Source organism: Myotis yumanensis, unplaced genomic scaffold (genome assembly GCF_028538775.1).
Source record: "Myotis yumanensis isolate MYYU_CA2020_CCGP unplaced genomic scaffold, mMyoYum1.0.hap1 SCAF_1, whole genome shotgun sequence".
Classification (NCBI taxonomy): Eukaryota; Metazoa; Chordata; class Mammalia; order Chiroptera; family Vespertilionidae; genus Myotis; species Myotis yumanensis.
The window spans coordinates 170,103,439-170,125,409 of record NW_027223752.1 but is presented as its reverse complement, the minus strand read 5'-3'; the positions used below and the strand labels follow the sequence as shown (position 1 = coordinate 170,125,409).

The 21,971-nt window shown below is 37.8% G+C and overlaps 1 protein-coding gene across 2 annotated transcripts in view; it reads left to right on the top strand.

The window, feature by feature from the left end:
• The window catches only part of BANK1 (B cell scaffold protein with ankyrin repeats 1), a 330,602-nt gene extending 313,299 nt beyond the window's left edge, over nt 1-17,303 (top strand). For both annotated transcript variants that reach the window (XM_070392081.1, XM_070392074.1), the window contains exons 12-17: nt 5,181-5,359; nt 9,564-9,627; nt 13,684-13,713; nt 14,732-14,787; nt 16,256-16,320; nt 16,582-17,303. In XM_070392081.1, the coding sequence (XP_070248182.1) occupies nt 5,181-5,359; nt 9,564-9,627; nt 13,684-13,713; nt 14,732-14,787; nt 16,256-16,315 (389 nt within the window). In that variant the 3' untranslated portion in view covers nt 16,316-16,320; nt 16,582-17,303. The remainder of the gene's footprint in view (nt 1-5,180; nt 5,360-9,563; nt 9,628-13,683; nt 13,714-14,731; nt 14,788-16,255; nt 16,321-16,581) is intronic.
• The last annotated feature ends 4,668 nt before the right edge of the window (nt 17,304-21,971 follow it).

Below are 21,971 nucleotides of genomic sequence, written 5' to 3'. Positions count from 1 at the left end.
GAAAATTGGATGATAGATGATAGATAGATGATGATGATGATGAAGATAGATAGATAGATAGATAGATAGATAGATAGATAGATAAACAGAGCTGAGATCAGGCAATCATTTAGAAAAATAAAAAGATTAATGCAGCACCTCCTGCCATACATGTAATTTTAGTCTGTTACTTCTGCAGTGTTTACATAGTGCTTAGTGTTATATTGATATGACATTCACTAACAGTGAAAGAAAGGTTTAGGTTATAAAATTATTAAGATTTTGTGCTTTTTTTAGTTAAATAATGCAAAATATTACCAAAAGTGCAATAAGGCAGGCACTCCATCATCTCAGTGAGATTGAATATAGCAACTCATTTCCAGGAAAGCAGATTGGCTTTAAGTATTAATACCTTTACAAGTGTTTAAACTAAAAAATTACACTTTTAGGAGTCTATTCTAAGACAATTAACATCATAACAACCAATGATTTATGTAAAAGACTTTTAAGTAACAATAATACATAATTGTAGAAAGAATAAAAAATAGCAACAGTAGCAGAATGCTTAAAAACTGTATTAACTATACAAACTTTGAGATATAGCCCCTAAAACACATTTCAAAGGATACTTAGTGGCATGGAAATATTCTTAGGTTATATGAATAGAAAAAAGAGCAGGAAACATATCAGCCCAATTTAGGAAAATAAAAGAAATGTACAATTAAACAGGAGAAACACTAGCCCTGGACAGTTTTCTCAGTGGTTAGAGCATTGGCCTGTGGACCAAAGGGTCTTGGGTTCGATTCCCAGTCAAGGGCACGTGCCTCAGTTGCAGGTTCCCCAGCCCCAGTAAGCAACCAACTGATGTGTCTGGCTCTCACATTGCTGTTTCTCTCTCTCTGTCTCTCCCCCTCCCCTCCAATCTTTATCTAGAAACCAATGGGAAAAATATCCTCGGGGGAGGGTTTTTAAAAAAAGGGAGAAACACTAAAATGTTTCTAACACTAACACTAAGTGATAGTCATTTTGTCTTTTAGTACTTTATTTTCTAAGTGGTAAAAAAAGGTCATGTTCAAAGATAATTCTCAATGAAAATATTATTTGGATGCTTGTCAAAACAGTAAGAAGGACGATGGTTTACCTATAGGGACCACTGCAGAGTGGTTTTGCAGTAGAGGAGACATTGGTCTCATATCTGAGTATAGAAAGGTTTATAGCCAAGCAGTAGAGTGTGTGGAAGGAACAGGGAATGGATGGAAAATTACTAAGAGGAAACATCACCATTAAGAGGGATTCTGGCTAAATTGACCCAGTAGGGTTCCTGCTGAAGGCTGGCAGGTGATCAGACATTACCTGGGGGATGATGGAAGATAAGGAAACTGATCAAATATTTTAGCTGATCAGATATCAGGAAGGGGAGATTCTGTCTTTGCATGATTCTTGTGAAAATTAGGCAACACAAAGATAAACATGAAAGTACAAAAGGTGAGTGTCCTTTGGAAAAGGACTTGGTCAGGCCAGACTGAAGTTTAGTCAAGGACAGGCTCTTTGTTAATGTGCAGCCCCACGTTAAGGAAATGTGGAGACTCGCTTGGAACTTACCAACAAGTCGGCATTCCTGGTATTTGTTAGTCTGTACATGTGGACCTGAGCTTATTTACCTGCCCATGCCCTGGCTGTGAAACAAATAGTAACTTCAGCTTTAAATCTTGGTCACTGATTCTCCCAGTCCCGTTATTGACAAGTTCTTTCCAATTGCTCCCAAAATAATTTGGTAAGATGGTACAGTATGATAAGGTGTATTCTATCTGGCTTGGATTCCATGGGTAAACCCATTAGCAAAGTGGGAGATTTTTTTATTGTGAAAACAACATCGTATTATAGTGCTGGAAATTAGAAAAAAAAAAAAGTTATCACTTCTGATACCATCACAATAGAGCAACTGCAACTGATATCATCTTTAAAAATGGTCTCCCATGCTTTATTATATACACAACATTGATATTGTTAAAATTTTACTCTATATACAATTTTTATCCTGCTTTTGTACTTATCATTACATAATATGCACTTTTATGTTGCCACATGGTCTTTTTAGTTATTGCTATCTTCTATATATATAAAAGCCAAGTGACCAGAAGGCCAGAATTACCAGGTGCTTTGACGCACACTGCGGCCCCTATAGAGCCCCACCCCGAACAGGGGCAGGGCCAGCCAGCCAACCTCCCATGTCCCCTCCCCCAAGCTGGCCCGCCCCAATCTGCCCTAATTGGGGAGGACCAGCTGGACTCACCCATGCACAAATTTGTGCACCAGGCCTCTAGTTATTTTAATAATTACCTAATATTTATTAAGCAAATATTTTATATTTTACATTCCTTGTTGTTGGGCAATCAAGTTGTTTCCTTTCCAAATTTCAGTAAAAACATATTCTTCTAGCAAGTCACTGAGTAAATAGAATCTTAATGAAAAGCCCAATTTTCTTTCTTACCTAATCTATTGATGTATATACTCACCACAGTGGGTTTCTTAATGTTTATATGACCTACCTTTGCTCAAATGGGATATGTTGTAGAGAGAATAATCCAAAAGAAACTAAAAGTTTACACTTGATCATAGCCAAAAGGCCAAGAAGCAATTTTTAAAAACACTTTAGAAACTACAGTTTGTCTTGAAGCTTTTACAATAAGAGACCGAGAGTCTGCAGTATGTACACTTCATCGCCTGACTAATGCTTTTCACGGAAAAGCATGTTAAATTCATGCTAATGCTTCTGAAAATTAACAATACGTATAAAATTGGGGAGGAAAGAAAAAATCCTTCCATCCTCCATAAAATAGTGATCTAAATACAAGAAAGCAATTTTGCACACCCTACCTAAAAATACAGGTTGTACATCTTGGCTTGACTAGTCTACCTTTAGGTAGAAACCTAGTAAAGTGCCTAAATCATTTTCCTTTGCAACTTACCATGCCTAATAGAAATTTATCAAACAATTTTCTTTCATCTGTTGATAAATCTATCACATAATTTATTTTCATCTCCATGTGAAAATAAAGGTAAAAGCAGATGTATGGAAAATCAGTCTAGTTGTGAACACCCCACTTCCAGGACTTGGTACATAGAACTTCCGCTACTCCTGACTTGTTATGTTGTTCTCTCTGCACAACTATACAGAATTGAATCTCTCTTCCCCCCAAAAAAGAGTCATCTTACTTTTAACTTAGTAGCTAAAATTTGAAATATGAAGGGGTGATTGAAATGAATATTATTAAAAGGATTCATTATTTCTTTTTTAGTTAAGCTAAATCCGCACATATAGCAAAAATGAAGTTGGTACAGTTTTCTGGGAAGACTTTTCTTGTGACAACTTCCACAAAAAGCAGAAAATTCAGCTGCATGGGTTACTTGAGATAAAAATGGATTCACACTTAGGCGAAGAGATGAAGGAAGCGAGGTTCTAGTTAAACGGCATAGCTGTTAAACGATGTTGCTAACCCTCCACACGCTGGCAGGAATGGCAGGTAAAATTCTCCAGCAAACTGCACCTCATGAATTGAATTGGAGTGTGGAGACCTATAAAAAGCACACGGTACAAGGAGCAAGACCTCAATTGTTATCTGTGCTTTTGGCTGCTGAACCAGTGAGCCCTCTGGCTGACTTGAGCAGCTCCAATTCCCCTGGGATTTCATGCTTCATCATCCCTGAAAGAATAGGTTTAGAGTACAGAATCTGTTGACATCTTGTTAGTTCTGGGGAAATAGAACTTGTGAAGAGAAGAGACAAGCCAAGGAAGTCCCGTGGGAATTATGGGCCATGGAGCATTTTTAGGTGCGTGTGAATCTTTCCAGAAAGAAACCCTCTCTGAATCCCTGTTCCCAGATGCCCTGCTAGAGTGAGTTCTTTTCAAAACTGAGAGCGACATCAGAAGTCCTTCCAAGACTGCCCGGAGGCCCAAGTCCTCTTCACATACTTAAACCTGCCGTCAAGTGCTCAAAGAAAATTCCCTTTTCCAGACTAACCAATCCCGACACTGTCAAAGAATCTTTATTCCTATCGAATTTTAATGCCCTCGCTGTCTCCCTGCCCTTGTCTGTATGCTCTGGAGACAGTCTCCTTGATCTATTTCTTTCTTGAATAAGGGACCCCAGTAAGGAGTGATTTCTCCAGGGACAGCTCATTAGTACACGGGGGTAGGACTACCTATTCTCTGCTTCTAGACTTTATGGGCATATTTAGATTTGACAGTACACAACACGTGTGCTGCTGCTGCTGCTGCAGAGTTACCAGCCCCTCCTGGGATAAGTCAGTAAGTATGTTGGACTTCATAGAAATATATGAATGAGAAGCTACAAACTGAAATGAGTTCTGTAGCCAGGCAGGTAGCACATGTGTGATCCATCCAGTGAGTGTCGGGAGTGACAGGGATGGGGAGCCAGGAGAGCACGTAATCGTCCCAAAGCCATGCAGGTGGTTCCCGTGTATCTTCAAACACCACGTGGGACAAATAAGACACTGAAGTCCCCCATGGCTGCAGTGTGCTCCCTCTGCACTTGCGGCCAGCCTCTGGTGAGGCATTAGCAGCCACACACAAAAAATCGAACCATCTAACTTTTTTTGTGTGAATACCTGGGCTGCTCCAAAAATAAACTCTTAAAAAGAAAGCAGTTCACTACAAAATGACGAGCAATTATTTATTTTAAAATATTTCAGGAAGAGACTTTCAAATGATCCTAACCCTCTCGGTGACATTAGGAACTTGGTTGAGATCTCTTTTCCCAAAGCTGAAAAGATTATGTTTATTCCACAAATATGTAGTTTTAATAATAATGTTAACATCTACTTAGCATACCATGTGGCAGGCACTATGCTAAGTATTTTTGTGCACATTTTTAAAGGAATCCTCACAAAAAGATCATGTAGTTGGCACTACCCACGGCTAGTGCGGGGTAGAACTTTTGCTACTGTTTTTCCTCTCCTCTTTCTTTTCAGAGATGCAACACATTATTTTTAACCATGACTCTACGTGCCAGGCACCACCATCCTTAGAAAAAAAATCACTAACAATGTCTACTGATTTATTCTGTCTCTACTCCTAGACCAGTAAGAACAAGAAACTCAAGCTGCCTGTTTCTTAGAGTTTTTCCTTTCCAGTGTCATAGACTGACCTCTTGTTGAAACACCCTACCCTGATATTGCAGAGAGACCTCGGACGGAGAGCCAGGCCTTTCCCACTTTGAGGTGCTGCCTGGCTGCTGGGCAAGACGAACTCATCCTCCTGCAGGAGAAAGTGAAGAACGGGAAACTGTCTGTGGACCAAGCCCTTGAGAAATTTAAACACTGGCAGATGGGAAAGACAGGCCTGGAAATGATCCAGCAGGTAATGTTGTCCCCAGTCCCTTCTGGAACATTCCCCCATGGACAGAGCTCCAAGCCTCTTTGTAAATGTTGAGTCTTCACAAGAAATACAGGCAACTGTTTGATTGTTTTCAAATGGCCACAAAAAGTAGATGTGTTCAAACTACCAATTAAAAGTTGAAAATATCCAGACCACAATTGTACAAACCACTGGTGAATTCAGTCCCGAGATACAATGGGTTAGAGCTAATACCTAACCAGCTTCTAAGGCTGTCGTTAGTACCATATAGTGAATGCTTTATGAATCTCATTGATTAAATTAGGGTGACTCATCCATACATGAACATGTGTTCAACATGCAGAAGAGTAGTATTTAGACCAGACTTGAAACAAGAGAATGACTGAAATCATATCAGGCAGTAGTCCTAAATGCAATGTAGTATTATCTTCTCTTCTCTTTAAGCTGCCATGAGCATTAACTTCAGGTAAGTCTCGTCTTGTCTTCTATAAATATAATTTACATCCTGAGAAGGGATTGGAATAGATGATCAGTGATGAGAATGAAAACAAAATACACTATATATACCCCAGGGCATTCCTCAGTGAGGGTATCAGGATCTTACCCTATGTATCCCACAGGCCTTCCTATGTCCAAAACATTCCAATGGTTTTTGTCTTCTCATCACAGAAAGCCCCAGTGTCTTAGAAACCAGTTGTCAGGCAGGGATTTGATGAAACACATTTAATTAGTTAGACCAAAGTACAAATAATCCCTAATAACTTAATACACTGTCTTTCCTAAGGGATCCGTTTTTATTTTAAAACAATGCTCATGAAAACAATATAAACAATACGGCCTATCCGCAGGGCATAGTTTAGGCAAAGGGACTTCCCAGTACAATGAGATGACCCCATGTCAGAACCCATCTGTCTCCAGGGGCAGCTCTAGCTGTGGGTCGGTGGTTAGACGTGGTCCAGGCTTTGCAGTGCTAAGCAAGGGCAGTGACTTTGCCACACAAATGTAAGGAACGCTGATTGTCGAGTTTTATAACTGATCATTGTTTATGCTTCTCAATCTGAGCCAGTACCACCACCATCAAACATCCCTTTGTCCTGAAACAGGTAAAATATGCTGAAGTGCAGACATACCAATTACTTTCCTGGAAATGCTAAGTTATATGAATTTTGTTGAAATAAGTCAGTTGTATTTCAACCTCCTTTGACCCTTCAGTAATAAAGTTTACAATTTAGAGTAGTCCAACCTAAATACCTTCTTGGAAAGGACTTCACTAGTTGTTTTATTAAACACTTAGCTATTTCCATTTAATGTTGTTTTAGAAAGAATTTATGGTGATCAATACTCATTACTTTGAGACTGATTTGGCTTACCTAGTATGAAGCAACAATAGAATAATGAATATGGTTAGTCTTTATGCAAAACAAAATAAAACAAAACAAAATAACCTGTGTATTCAAAAAGAGACACTAAGGCTACTTTCCATAAGATCCAAAAGTTTGACAATTCTGATGGAATATTGTTTGAGGTATCAGTCAGTACTTTTTGTTTAGCTGTATTGAGATATAATTGATATAATATTGTATAATATTAAAGCGTTCAAAGTATTGATTTGATACTTACATATTGTCAAATGATTACCATGATAGTGCTAGCTAACATTTCCATCATCACATAATTACCATGGGGGGGGAGGGGGGGGGGGAAGAGTGAGAACGTTTATTATCTACTTTCTTAGCAACTTTTAAATGTATAATACAGTGTTGTTTACTGTAATCACTGTGCTATACATTAGATCCCCATAACTTATCTTATAGCTGAAAGTTTATACCCTTTGACCAACATCTTATCGCCTACTCCCCCAGTCCCTGCTAACCACCATTTTACTCTCTTTCTATGAGTTTGACATTTTAAGATTCAACATAAGTGATATGAAACAGTATTTATCTTTCTTCCTCTGACATTTTTTACTTAGCATAATGCCTTAAAGGTATGCCCAACTTTTTTTCTCATGGCTGAAGAAGATTCATTAAACATATAATATATCATATGTTTATATCACATCTTCTTTATCCATTCATCCATTGACACTTGAGTTGTTTCCATATCTTGGCATTTGTGAATAATGCTGTAGTGAGCATGGGAGTGCAGATACCTCTTTAAAATCCTACTTTCACTTCCTTCTGATATATACTCAGAAGTGAGTTTGATGAATTAAATGGTAGTTGTATTTTTAATTTTTCAAGAACATATGTACTATTTTCCTTAGTGACTGAACCAATTTATATTCCCTTCAACAGTACTCAGGGTTCCCTTTCTTCACATCCTTCTAACACCGTTATCTCTTGTCTTTTTTATTATAGCCATTGTAACAGGAGTGAGGTGATATCTCATTGTGGTTTTGACTTGTATTTCCCTTGTAATTAGTGATTGTGAGGATCTTTTCATATATATGTTTGTTATTTGTGTGTCATGAATAGATATTTCACTTCTGCTGCCCATTTTTAACCAGATTATTTGTTCTTTTCCTATTGAGTTATATGAGTTCTTTGTGTATTTTGGATATTAACATCTTATCAGATATAGGATTTGCAAATATTTTTTCCCATTCTATAGGTTATCTTTTAATTTTGTTAATGGTTTCTTTTGTTGTGTAGAAGCTTTTCAGGTTGATGTAGTCACTCCTGTTTATTTTTATTTTTATTGCTTGTGATCTAGGGTGTCATATCCGAAAAAAGTTGCCAAAACCAATGTTGAGGAGCTTTTCCCCTATGGTTTCTTAGTCCTTAATATAACGACCTGGACAACAGTCAGAACAATAAAAGAATTCTTCAATTTTTTTAACATACCCAGACCCACAGTCAGTCCCACTTTTCATTATTACTTTTGTCATTTAAAAAAAATATTTGTTTGTACCCTCAGGGTGAATCTATCAGAGATAATTATAAAGCCATATTATTATTGACAGAGGAATTATCTTAGGAAGCTAACAGGAAAAATGACACAAACACAGAGTTAATAATAGAAGAGTTTCTGGATGAGATGGTTGTAAAGATAAAAGCCTTGTCTTTCGCTCTCCTCACTCCTGCTCATGTTCACTGAGCGCCTGAAGAACATTTGCTCCACTCTTAGGAGAGTACCTGTAAGGGAATGAAAACAACTCTTTATTTAGGAAACGTGATTTTTTTAGGTTTTAGGGGAAACCCCTAAGAAAAAGTGCTGCTCTTACGTTTTCTGCTGAAAGGGAGTTTTTGATTGTTAGCTTATTTTATATTGTAGAATCAAAGTTCAATGCAGAGTACTTGGAAAGCAGAGAAAGATCACAAGTTAGCTAGCAAGGGGAATCCAGTTATGTTTCCTTTGCTTCTGAGTCCATAGTTCTTAGAAAGGATTCCTGGGAAGGAGTGTGTACTACAGAACCTGTCAGCTCTGGCAGCGGCAAGTCACCATTGTGTCACTGTCCTGCTTTTGGTCACCAAATAGCCAATGTACACCCTTTCAGTGTTAGATTAGTAAAACAGCTCCCAAAAGATCTGGGTTGTCGGTTCGATTCCTGACTCTACCACTTATATAACTGTGTGATTTGGGGAAAGTTACTTAACCTTACTATATCACAGTTTCCACATGTGTAAAATGAGATGATGACATTTTTATCTACTTCATAGATTAATGAGGATTAAGTAAAATAATACATGCGAAGTTTCAAGGATAGCCCAGCTGGTGTGGTTCAGTGATTGAGTGACGACCCATGAACCAGGAGGTCATGGTTTGATTCCCGGTCAGGGCACATGTCCAGGTTTCAGGCTCCATCTCCAGTAGGGGGCGTGCAGGAGGTGGCCGATCAGTGATTTTCATCATTGATGTTTCTATCTCTCTCCCTCTCTCTTCCTCTCTGAAGTCAATAAAAACATAAATAAGTAAATAAATAAATAAATCCTATATAATAAAGAGCTAATATGCTAATTAGACCAAAGAGCAGAACGACCATCCGGATAACCTTCCGGACCACCTTCTGGATGAAAAAGCCAGGGCTGCGAGGGCCAAGGCAGCTGCCCTGGGCTGTGAGGCCCGGGGCTGTGAGGGCCAAGCCCCTTGCATGAATTTCGTGCATCAGGCCTCTATAATTGGATATAGTAGTTGGTGTTTCATCTTGACCCATGAACATTTGGGTAAATCTTGATTTCTGTTTCCTGGTTGTTCCCTCATTTAGGAAAAACTACGCCAACTACGGGATTGCATTATTGGGAAGAGGCCAGAAGAAGCAAATGTCTATGGTAAGTACAACTTGCCTATTATTCAAAAATGATAGTGTGATGAAGTGGAAAATACAAGGACTTTGGAGTCAAGCAGTCCTGACTTCATAACCACACTCCATCACTTTTCAGCTGTGTGACCAGACAATGCCTCTAATCCCTGGTACTCAGGTTCCTTGTCTGCAAAACAGGAACAAGTACACATATCTGAAAGTGATTTAATAAGTTCACATATTAAATGCTTTCACCTTCTCTGACCCATAGTGGACATTCAGTAAGTGCCAGTTACCCTTTTTCCTTTGATTTCGATGTAAGTTGAAAACAAGATGATTTTGCTCCAGTTTCTTTTACATGAGCCATTATACAGAGTTTTAAATTTTTAATGCGTCATACTTTTTTAATAAGTAGAATAGTCTCAGTATAGTCAGTTCTCACAACTGTCCACATGTGGATCATTTTAAATTGAAATTTCCTGTTGCCTCCCCCTGCAGCTAGCCTGCTTCTTGGCAATGCAGATTCCCCTTGCTAATATTTAACAGTTGCTCTCAGGGCAAAACAAAAAACAAACAAACAACACTCATCTTAATGTCAACACAAATCAAACATTGTTAAGATGGTGAATCCTCTCCAAAGATAAACAACACATTCCAAAGTTGAAAATAAATATATTCTTACTACCTGACCACTCTTTTCCCAAGTCCCTGCTCCTGCCAGATAATTAAAAACTAACAACCACTAGCAAAGCTTGCAAGCTTTCATCTCTTCCATTTTCAGCAATATTGCATAGCTTTTAGCTAGTGCTTCATGTTGAAAGTCTCCCTGTTAAAAGTCACCCTTTTCATATTATTGGTTTGTTAATCTACTTTTCCATAGAGAATTCTTCTAGCTCTCTTAGAAATGTTTTCTAAAAAAGAAATACTGTCTAAAATAATTAAGTTCATAAACAATTTACAGATAACTAAAGTTCTATAAACTTCCATTCTAATGTGGGATGAGGTGAAAATTTTAACAAAGTATAAAATTACAAAATATATAAATAATTTTACTAAGGACCATTAAGTAGTAGTAGTAGCTAATATTTATTGACTATCTACTATACACCTAACATGACCTTATTAATTTCCTGTAATAACCTTTTTAGGTAGGCATTAGTTCCAATTTATAAATACGGAAGCTAATACTCTGAAACACTAAGACACCCGAAGACACATAGATTAGAAACTAAAATCTATTTCTGTTTGAATCCAAAGTTGATGCTTTTAATCATTGATGTCCTAATTAGAAATCTACTAGTTCTCCTTCCAGCCAAAGTGGAGTAAGTAGTAGCAAACAAATTGTCCCACTGTAGAGAACACTAATACTGGGCAAAAATATGAGACAACTGCTTTCAGGAAGTGGACAACAGAAAACCTAAAAGTAGAATCCCAGAGACAAGCAAAACTTCTGTAGTCGTTCCCATAATTCCCAGAGACTAATTTCCTGACTACAAACTATGCAAAACAAGGCATTCCCATTAAACTGAGGAGACAAAGATCCAAGACCAGGGAGTGTGTGCGGTGGGTCACTGTAGCAGTAGCTGTGTAGAGGTAGCCTCAGAGAGCACGAGGGACTCCACTGGGCTGTGGCTGAGAGATGAACTCTGTGCACATGCAGAGCAAGACCACTCGAGGCACACAAGATAGCAGTTTCTGAAAGGGCGAGGGCTAGGCCCTCCATCTTGCCTCAGGGTAAGGGCTGCGTCCTCCATCTTGCCTTGGCCGCGTGCTTGGCAGGGGGCTTCTTCCCCGAGGTCTGGGACTCTGCTAGCCACACCCAGGAACAAGACACCGACTTGCGCCTGGCCAATCGGCAGAGCACAGTCCTTTCTCCTCCCCTTACTCCAACCCCCCCTATAAGACCCGTCTCTACGCAGGGTTCTCTCTCTCGGCCACTTGGCTTGCCATTGTGTCGGTGAGTCTGGTGGACGGGGAGCTCAAGCTAGCTTGAAATACAGACTCTTATGCTTTTGCATTGGACTGGCTGGCTCCCTGATGTTGGTTTCTTGGGGATCTTGAAATCTGGGCATAACAGTTTCTAGGGCACTGAATGCAGAGCAGACTCTAGAATTTAAGTGGAGTTAGAAAAAAGCCATACTGGATATGTGAGTTCCTGCCCAGACACAGTGGAAACACTTTGTTAAAATACCTGGCATTCTGCTGTGATGCCACAAAATGTAAGGTGTAAGGACCACGACTTAGAGTGGGACCCACTGTAGACCCACCATAACAAAGTCTAAAACCAAGCCGCTATAAGATCCACATGGAACACAGAAAAAAAACACCCTAATATATTTACATCTACCTGCTATGTATAATTTTCTGCTTCCAATATCCCCTCACCCTATATAACGTTTTCAGCATTTATAATATTACAATTTTGCTGTCTGTAAATTCTCTGATTTTATTTATCTGAAAATGTCTTTATTTCAACAAATGTTTGAAGGACATTTTCTCTGGATTTACAATTCTAAGTGGTCATTTTTATTTTCAGCACTTCAATGATATTATTACATTCTATTTAGTCCTCCACTATTTCTGTTGAGAAATTAGTGAGTATTTCTATCCTTTCTCCTCTATATGAAATGTGACTATTTTCTCTGGCTACTTTCAAAAATATCTCTTTATTTTGGTTTGAAGTAGTCTGACTATAGTTGCCTATATGGAGTCCTCTTAACAGTTACGCTATTTGGAGTTTTTTTTTAAGTCCTTGAAACTGTATGGAGATGGTTTACATTAAATTTGGCAAAAGTTTTGGCCATTATTTTTTTTAAATGTTTTCTCCAAAACTCACTCTTGTCTCCTCTGGGACTCTAATTATATTCATGCTACACTGTGTTACATTGTTCTACATACATGTCTCTGAGGCTCTGTTCTTTTTAACCATTTTTATCTTCCTGTTCATCATATTGAATAACTTCTATTGTTTTGTCTTCAACTTTATTGACTCTCTGTTATATCCAATCTTCTGATAAGCTCATCTTATAAATTTTTTATTTCTTTTATTATAATTTTAATTTATATAATTTCTATTTAGTTATTTTATATAGTTTAAATGTTTTGCTGAGATTTCCTATTTATTCACTCCTTAAAACCATATTTTTTATGAAGTTAACTATGTTTATCAGAACTACAGCAAAGTCTGCTAAAGTCAACAATGGGATCATCTCAGGTTTTTATTGATGGTTTTCATTTGCTTTTCTATGATTTATATTTTTCAGTTTTTTCATATCTCTGCCTTTAAAAAAATAAGTACTGTACATTATAGATAATCTGCTGTATATTCTGAATTCTGTAATATTCTTCCGATGTGTGTGATTCTGGTTTTAGCAGAGAGTTTGATTACTGACGTGAACTTATGTAAGCTTGGCTTTGTGCTTTTTTCAGCGTTGACTTACAGAGAGCCCCATATCTTTTCTAGGCCCTCAGTGAGAGTAGGCCTACACTTAAGTTGGGTGTTATAACATACAAAATAGGAAAAATATAAAAACAATCACAGATATTATACTGAGTGAAAGATGCTAGACACAGAAGTATGCTCTGAAATTCTAGATAAAACTAATCTACTAAAGATAGAAATCAGGTCAGGGGCTATCAGAAATATTGGTGGGGTGAGGATTGATGTAAGGGGAGAAAAATGTTCCCTTTCCTAACTGGCTATATAAGTTTGTCAAAATTATACTCTTAAAAATGTTTGAATTGTACTATATGCAATTATTACTGACTAATGTTAATTTCAAAAAAAGAATGGAGTAGCCCATGCTAAAAGACTATTAAAGCAGAACAGCAAGCTTTTATTAAGTGTCAAACATATCTAAAATCATAATACCTTGGGACAAGCACCAAGAGGAAGAAAAGATACAGGTAATAAAAGACATGGTTTCTCACACTTAGTGGATGGAGGTTAGTATTTTTTAAATCAGATTGTGAAATTTCATGCTCACCTTAAAGATAAGTAACAATAAAAACAACATAAAGAAGAAAGCTTAGAATAAATATTATATCAAACCCAGTAGATGGTTTTTGTCTTTTTATTTTCTAGATAAGCTCACCATCGTGCACCATCCAAATGGTAAGTGTTCCGTATGTATGGGAGGATTTAGGACTAAGTCAACACACATAGTAAACCAACTCCAATACACATTAAACCTGATATTATTAGGCAGATCAGCGTATCATCTCACATAGATTTTGTATTTACATGCAAAACCACTTGATAACCAATAAATTGTGAGAGAGTTTTAGACTAGCACTGCTAGGGGCCTTGTTATATAGTAAAAGAAGCTGGTACTTTGAACTCTCCCTGACCTGGCTCTTTACAAGTTACTAGTTGTGACCTTTGGCAAATCATTTAACTCTTTAGGCCTCAGCTTCCTCATGTGTAAAATGTAGATAAGAATTCTGCCATGGGAATTGCTATAAAGATATACATAAATAAGAGCTGATGTTTGAGGAGTGGAAGTTATTGGTAGAGCCAATGAAATTAGAGTAACACTTGAGTGATTCACTTTAGTGTGATGGGGAGGAATGTGCGCAGAATCTTGGGAAGGCAGAGAGGAAATAGAGGTCAGCGAGGCAGCTGTTGGATAATCAGAAGCAACTGTCTATGGACCGAACCAAAGCACTGACTGTGGGAATGGAGACGCAATAGAAGTGAGCAGTGTGGCTGGGATGGAAAACAGGAAGCCTGTGCTACAGGCAGGAGGGTAGTAGAACGTGCCAACGGGAGGTATTAGGAATAATTTTTCTCAAAAAGTGTATTTTGCTATTGGTGAATCCTGGTACATGGGAAAAAGAAAAATAAAGGAAGAAAGAAAAATCAAGTGGGGGTTGTTATTCAAAGGTGTTTAACTGTTTCTGAGCTGAAGCAACTCCTCAGTGTCCTACCCAAGTGAATCTTTATGGGAAGGAGAAATTAATAGCATACTTGCCAAGGGTGCCTTTCGGTATGCCCTTTTCTCTCTTTAGTAATTGTTCTCTTTACCCATATCTTACTCTTTGGATATATACATATTTTTAAAAGTGCTGAATAAATGAGTTATTAAATGTGTGAATGACTAAAGAGATAATAACAGAGTTTGTACTTCTAGGTAATGAAAGTGTCCACAATGAAAATACTTTATATAGCATGCCCCTCGGCAATAAGGTAGGTTGTATTTATCTTAATTTTTATAAAATGCAAAAAACAAGAATTTTGTTAAGAAAGACCATAAGAGCCTTCTATCCTGATTGTGCTTTGAAATATTTTTAAAATATGAATAAAATAAGTTACATAAGCATTTGTGTGCAAAATCCGTGAGCAGTAATTTAAAGAACTCAACTGTTTGGAAAAAAAGCAAGGAAGGGACTTGATCAAAGGAGAAAGGCATTGAGGCCAAAGCGTGCCTTAATTCCACATGTATGGACCAAATACATCCTAGAGGAGGCATGAAGACATCATCTTTAGCAATAAGAATATAATCAGTCTATTTGTCTCACAATGTACATGGTCCTTAATGTCTAGTTATAGAAGAAAATATAGCATATTGTTCATGTAAATATGCATTACTTCACATTCTAGAATGAACTAATAATAAATTGCTAATGGGAAACTAAAAATAACACTAAACAAAAACAGCAGCAATTGAAAACCAAGATCAGTTCAAGACAATACTGATAATGACCTGAACTCAAATTTTTTTCATAAAAATTGTGATTCCCACTACCTATATATATGGAATGTAGAAAATGTGCACTGTTACTACAAGTCATTGGCAGCTGGATTTCTTGCTAAAATCCAGAATTAGAGCCCTTGGTAAGTTCTCATAATAAACCAATTTTAGTGTACCAAATTTAATAACCCTCAATATCTCTAATGTTTCAAATAAATCATAAGTGATCATAAAAGCCATTCACTCTTAAGAACTGATTGAAGTATTTGTATTTCTGGATCATTCTGTGACCCACCAATGGGCTATAGACCTAATGAGTCTATAATGTATAGACTCATTAAACTCATTCTGCTATAGCAGAATTATGGGGTAACACCTAGGCCAGTGATGGAGAACCTATGACACGTGTGTCAGAGGTGACACGCGAACTCATCTTTTTGGTTGATTTTTCTTTGTTAAATGGCATTTAAATATATAAAATAAATATCAAAAATATAAGTCTTTGTTTTACTATGGTTGCAAATATAAAAAAAATTTCTATATGTGACACGGCACCAGAGTTAAGTTAGGGTTTTTCAAAATGCTGACACCCGAGCTCAAAAGGTTCGCCATCACTGACCTAGGCCCAGGAATTTGTGAAAATATCTTTGTCAAATGAAGATCCTTCTATAAAAGCTAAAGGACTGTACAACCATGACATGTCATTTTGGAGTAAGATTTTGGATAAGAGAAAACAATACAAATTACCAACACTGGGAAATAAAATTTGAACTCAGGATTTTGATGAAGTTGAGCTTTACAATGATTCTTTCTTTTTAAGATGGAGAATTGTCTTGTCAGTTGCCGCTACAAAGTTGTTTTTGTGTGACTGTGAAAGGCAACTATGACTTTATTATGTTTCTTTGCTCAGTCTAAAAAATGAAGAGATAGTAGCTAGCTCTTTATCTTTTTTTTTTTTCTTAGCCTCCTGCTCGACTCCAAGTTGAAAAGGAATTTGGTTTCTGTTGCAGAAAAGATCACTAAGGAAGGTAAGAAAAACAGCTATATTAAAATAAAATAAAAATCTAAAGCAGCCTTATTAGGAACTTGAAGGAATCATTTGTCTAGCAAGCAGAATACTCTTAAATATTTCATTTTCTTCTTCTGAAAGAATAAACACATGTATTTTTCAAGCCAAAGGTGATTGTTCCTTAGAAAGATTTATGTATGGGGGTGATTTCATGCAAGCTAATCAATTTCAATTGATGATTCATTATTCACTAATACATTTCCTGTGATCTCATTTTCAGGTTATTATAATGAAACAGGAATCTGCAGACACTGTGCTTTCTGGGTGAAGCAAGCTTGCACTGGGATTTGCAGTCTTCAGAGCAAATCTATACTATGAAAGAAAAAGCAGCCCTCTGGATTTCAGATTTTATTATTGCCACAATTTATTGACATTGCATCTGCTTCAGATGGGTATATCATGCCTAAAATTGAATGCCCCAGCAATTGCATTCTTTAAAATGAAATTCTTGCATTTTACAATGCACTTTCCCACTGAAGCAGCTATTTCCCATTTTGAAAATGGAAGGAAAACAAGAGCAGAAAAGTAAAATGCTCTGTAGCAGTTATGGGGCCTCTTTTAGGCACTAACCTTAATAAATTACTCCTTTTGTCCTTGGAATAACCATGAAAATACAAATTTGTTCATCACACATTTGCCTTTTCAGTGGTTGGTCCATTTTCTGAATTTCTCATATCCAGAACTAACTATTGTCACATCAAGCTTGCAGAAACCTTCCCTTATCTAGTGCTTATTTGCATGTAATCCTGAGAAAATTGTTTTCCTAACTTTCTGTATCTCATATTAATATAAATTTCTACAACCTGTATCCCTCATTAAAAGACTTATAATTTCATCAAATTACATCTTAGGAACACCTTACTAGCTTAGAATAGAAAGTGGATTTCCCATTGTATGATTTTCATGCACAATTGCTGCAAATAAAATAAATGCTTAAGGCTATGTCTGACTTTCAAAATCAATACATGAGAATTAACCACTAAATTCTTCTGCTTACCAGGTTACTGAGAGAGTCTACCAAAATTATTTGAAAACAAGTGAGCTTGATTAATTTCACTGTGTAGTGCCCACAAAGTAGAATAAACGCAAATGCTGTTTTTCTAGCTTCTAAACAGTGATAGGAATGACTATTTTTTAAAAAGTGATTCTGAAAAATATTGATCAGAGGTTTCTCTATACCGTTAACATTCTTTTAAAAGCTCATCAATTAATCGGTTTAATTAATCCTTATAGAAGCTGCTTTTGATTATTATATTTGGAAATTCAGCCTATATATTCACATCCACGCTTTCAAGAAATGACATGCTGTTCCAGGCACTGAGCCCCCATCTGTGTGGATCGTCCCACCCAGACAGTTAGGGAGAGCAGCAGGAAAACTGACTGCTTTTCTATCATTTTCTCCATCTATAAAATGTAAATGTATGCAACATCTGTAAAGTTAAAACTTCCATATTTTCCTGTGACTGATGCCTACAGTTATACCATTAACTTTAGTCTTATTAAAACTGTGAAATTCAGTGACAGGTAAAATGTTAGCTTTCCTGATTATAATGCGATTAGATCATCTCTTACCTGAGACTTGGTTAAGGGTGGAAGTGGGAGACAAGGCCTGAGTGTTATTCAGATCTTTAACATGGATGGAAATCTAAATTCAGGATCTTTGAAATTCCACCCTTGTGGACTTGGCTAACGTAGAATAAAATCATGGCAAAAAGCCCATTTAATAGCCTCTTTCCCAAAACACTCTGACCCTTGAAATCTTTCACTTTGCCATCACAGAGACACATGGAAAAAGAAACCGAAAAATTTGAGGTCCTCTGTATGCTTCCTTTACCATTGCTCATCCTGTCCTTGGCTGATTAGGCTTTGCCAGAAGGAAAACGAGGTTAGACAAGGTTGGAGTTGGGGGATCAGGAGAGTCCATATTATACCTATTAAATGGAAGAAAGAGGTGCAAAGTCGAGAAATGCACAGGCAGAGGAAGGGTAACCCAAATTTAGAAATGATCCCAAATGAAAATGCTCCACAGGAAGCACTATTTTTAATCTCTGGGCTTTATCCCTAACATGGGGAATACTGTCCATCACATTGGAGCCACACAACAGAAGCTTTGCCTTAGAGATGCGAGATTGGAGGACAAGGCCGAGGGGCCCGGATGTAGACGAGAAACATGTAAACCTTCCTGAGAGGCCCGGGCCATTTCTTAAGGAGCCCTGGTCACTGCCAAGAGGAAAGACCTCCACAAGAGAACTTTTGAGGATTTTGTGCTGTTTCCGGAAGCCTGAGCAGCCTGTAGCGAATATACTTTATCTTTTTCTTCATCCCTTCCTCAAATCAGATTTGTTCCCAAGCCATTCATTACTCCTAACTTTAGCCAAAAGCCAGCCTTTCCTGATGTTCCTAAATTTACCATGACTCTGACTTCTAGAGAAATATGAACAGGTCCTGAATGTTATCAAAGGAGTTTATGTTCAATATGAACTCCCTTCTTTTCCATTAGTCAATTTTCTAGGATCACAAAAAGGAAGCATCTAGACCAGTGCTTTTCAAATGAGGTGATTTTGTTCTTTTGCCCTGGACATTTGGTAATATCTGGGGACATGTTTAATGGTCATGACTACAGAGAAGGTAGCCCTGGCATCTAGGATGCAGAGACAAGGAAGCTAATAAACATTCTTTAATACACAGGACAAAGAAATTTCCACTCCAAAATGCCAAAAGTGAAGAGATTGAGAAACCCTGATTTAGACTGTAAAGAAAAATGAGTTTAGCACTTAAAACATGTTGTTAAAATAAAAAAAGTTAACTTTATACCTAATTTTCTACAAGTGGAAATCCTTATCAGAGCATAAATTAATGTCATTTTACATTTTAATATATTTTTATTGGTTTCAGAGACGTAGGGAGAGAGAGACAGAAACATCAATGATGAGAGAGAATCATTGATTGGCTGGCTCCTGCATGCTCCCCACTGAGGATCAAGCCTGCAACCCAGGCATGTGCCCTGATTAGGAATCGAACTGTGATTTCCTGGTTCATAGGTCGATGCTCAAACATTGAGCCACATCAACTGGGCAAATTTCTTTATTTTAAAATACATTTGGCTTAACTTTAAATGCATCATTAAATACTCAAAAGAATGCTTGACTCTAATGCATTTTCATAAATCAAACAGATTATTCCACCAATAGAGACTCCAATTTTTAGACTGTTCTTGCTGTTTTCCCAAAGAAAATAACCTTGTAACTTGTGTCATTACTAATCCTCTTGTATACCAAGTATTTGCTCATCTGAGTTCCTTCTTGTGTTCTGTAATGCTCATGGGGTCTGATTTTAATAACTTGGGCTTACCTGAGTGTTACTGTGTATTGCTTTTCAAAATGGGTAAATGTTTAGGAGAGATCTACATCATGAGCCTGATCTAGTGGGTCCCAGCAGATTAGCACAGAGCTGGTCCAAGGCCTCATTGCAGCCGGTGTGTAGCTGTACCGGCCACACTTGTCAGCCACCTTATTGTGTGTGACTGACCTTTAAATAACAGCAAAGGCAAGATTCTCAATTACAGTGCATGATTTCCCCAATATTCCCATCTTCAGAATGCAGAAGATAATGCGTCTGACATAATTTTATGGATATTAAATGACATGTATTGCATGAGCAGGACAGTACTCTATTCCAGAGCGTGAGCTTGGAAGTTAGACTGACCTTCTTTGAATATTGGCTCAGCTCTGTCCTCGCTGTGCAAACTAAGCCAGTCGCTTGGAGGCCTGCTTCATCATTGGTAAAATGGTGTTAATAATAGCAACATCAGCATCGTTTGTTAAAGAATTAGTGTAAGGAGATCAGTTAATTAATTTATCATTCAAAGAGGATGTCTTTGATGGTAAATGAAGTAGTTTTAATAAGTACAGTGGAAAAGCAGGCATGAACCAGGACTACTTCAGGCATAAGCTGGGATATATGGTCATTTTACTAAGATGAGATGTTAAGTGCTTGGAATATTTGACTTGGAGTAAATTGTCAATGAAGAAAGTTTGGAGGGAAAATCCTATTTTAAATGTGAATGCTGTGTGAAACAAAAGGCTGACTTATTATCTGACTGGCTCTTAGGTACAGCCTTATAGCATATGAATCACATCCATATCATTATTTTAAAAAACAAATGATTGCAAAAAATGCCCACCTGGGTCACCCATAAACATCAGAAGCCTCAAGTGCAAAAATCTGTAAATGGTAAGATTCTATAGCATTGTTTCCTAAGTTGTGTTAGCAGGACCCATATGGGGTTAAGGGGTTTTGTGATCAAGTGAGTTCAGGGGTGCTATGTATTTTAGCCTCTTTTAGAATAGCATGTTAAATATCAAAGTACTGAAGCCTGGGTAATCTTGCAATTAAGAAGTCTCTACATTTTTTAAAAACGCTGGTTTATATTTTATGTATATATTGTAAGCTGGCCTCATTTTCCACTTAATGGGAAAAGAAAAAGTGGCTGAAAGATACATGCAATGATCTGTTGAGATGGCACCTAAAACGTGGGTTCAATGGGAAACTGTGCTGAGATCAATCAATCGTGTTTGCCATGGATAATGGTGTGTTGGGTGAGGAGAGTGTTGGCATGCATGATACTTATTTGGCATTCAAGATTTGCACTCGGTTATTTAGCATAAAGCAAAAGCTTAAGTTCTAAATTTTGCAAATAACAAAAGTCAGCTTCAGTCAGAATACTATCTTGAAGCAAATGAACTAGTAAACTCCTCTCAGAGTAAAACACTAATTCCTATTATAATATACTAAAGGCCTGGTGCATGAAATTTGTGCAGGAGGGGGGGGGATTCCTCAGCCCAGCCTGTACCCTCTCTAATCCGGTACCCCTTGGGGGATGTCTGACTGCTGGTTTAGGCAATCCGGAACCGCTGGCTCCTAATCAATCGCCTGCCTGCCTGCCTGATCACCCCTAACTGCTCCCCTGCCAGCCTGATTGCTCCTAACTGCCTCTGCCTTGGCCCCCACACCCGGGACCCAGGCTTCCCTCCTCTGGGTGGCCTCAGGCACCTGGGACCTTGACTGGCTTTGCCCAGGCCAGCCGCAGACGCCTGGGACCAGGGGCAACTTCACCCTGGCCAGCCACAGGCGCCCAGGACCGGGGCGGCTTCTCCCAGGCCTGGCTTTGTGAAGAAGGACGTCCGGAAGGGTGTCTGGTCTAATTAGCATGTTACCCTTTTATTAGTATAGATTTTGGGTGTCTTCAAATCAACATCAAGCTTGGTTCCACTCAAAAGTGGTGCAAGATCACTCAGAGATGCTGTGCAGTGAAATGTATCAGACACTGAAGCAATTTCTGAGTTCATGAATACCAGTGGGATATTTTTGCTCAGATTGCCTTTTTGTCCTCTGTAGCAATAGATGACCCTCAGAGAGAAAACTTTGCCTCAGATAATTAACCAATAATTTCTGATGGATTGTCTCGTTCTCAAGGTGACGATGAACATGTTATATCAGCTATGATAAAGGTGCTACCGTTTTGCCCCTAGCACTATCTCTTTTCTTCGTTTGAGCAAAAGAAAGACACAGCATTTGTGGTCATGTGAACTGATGCAGGGGATTGACTGA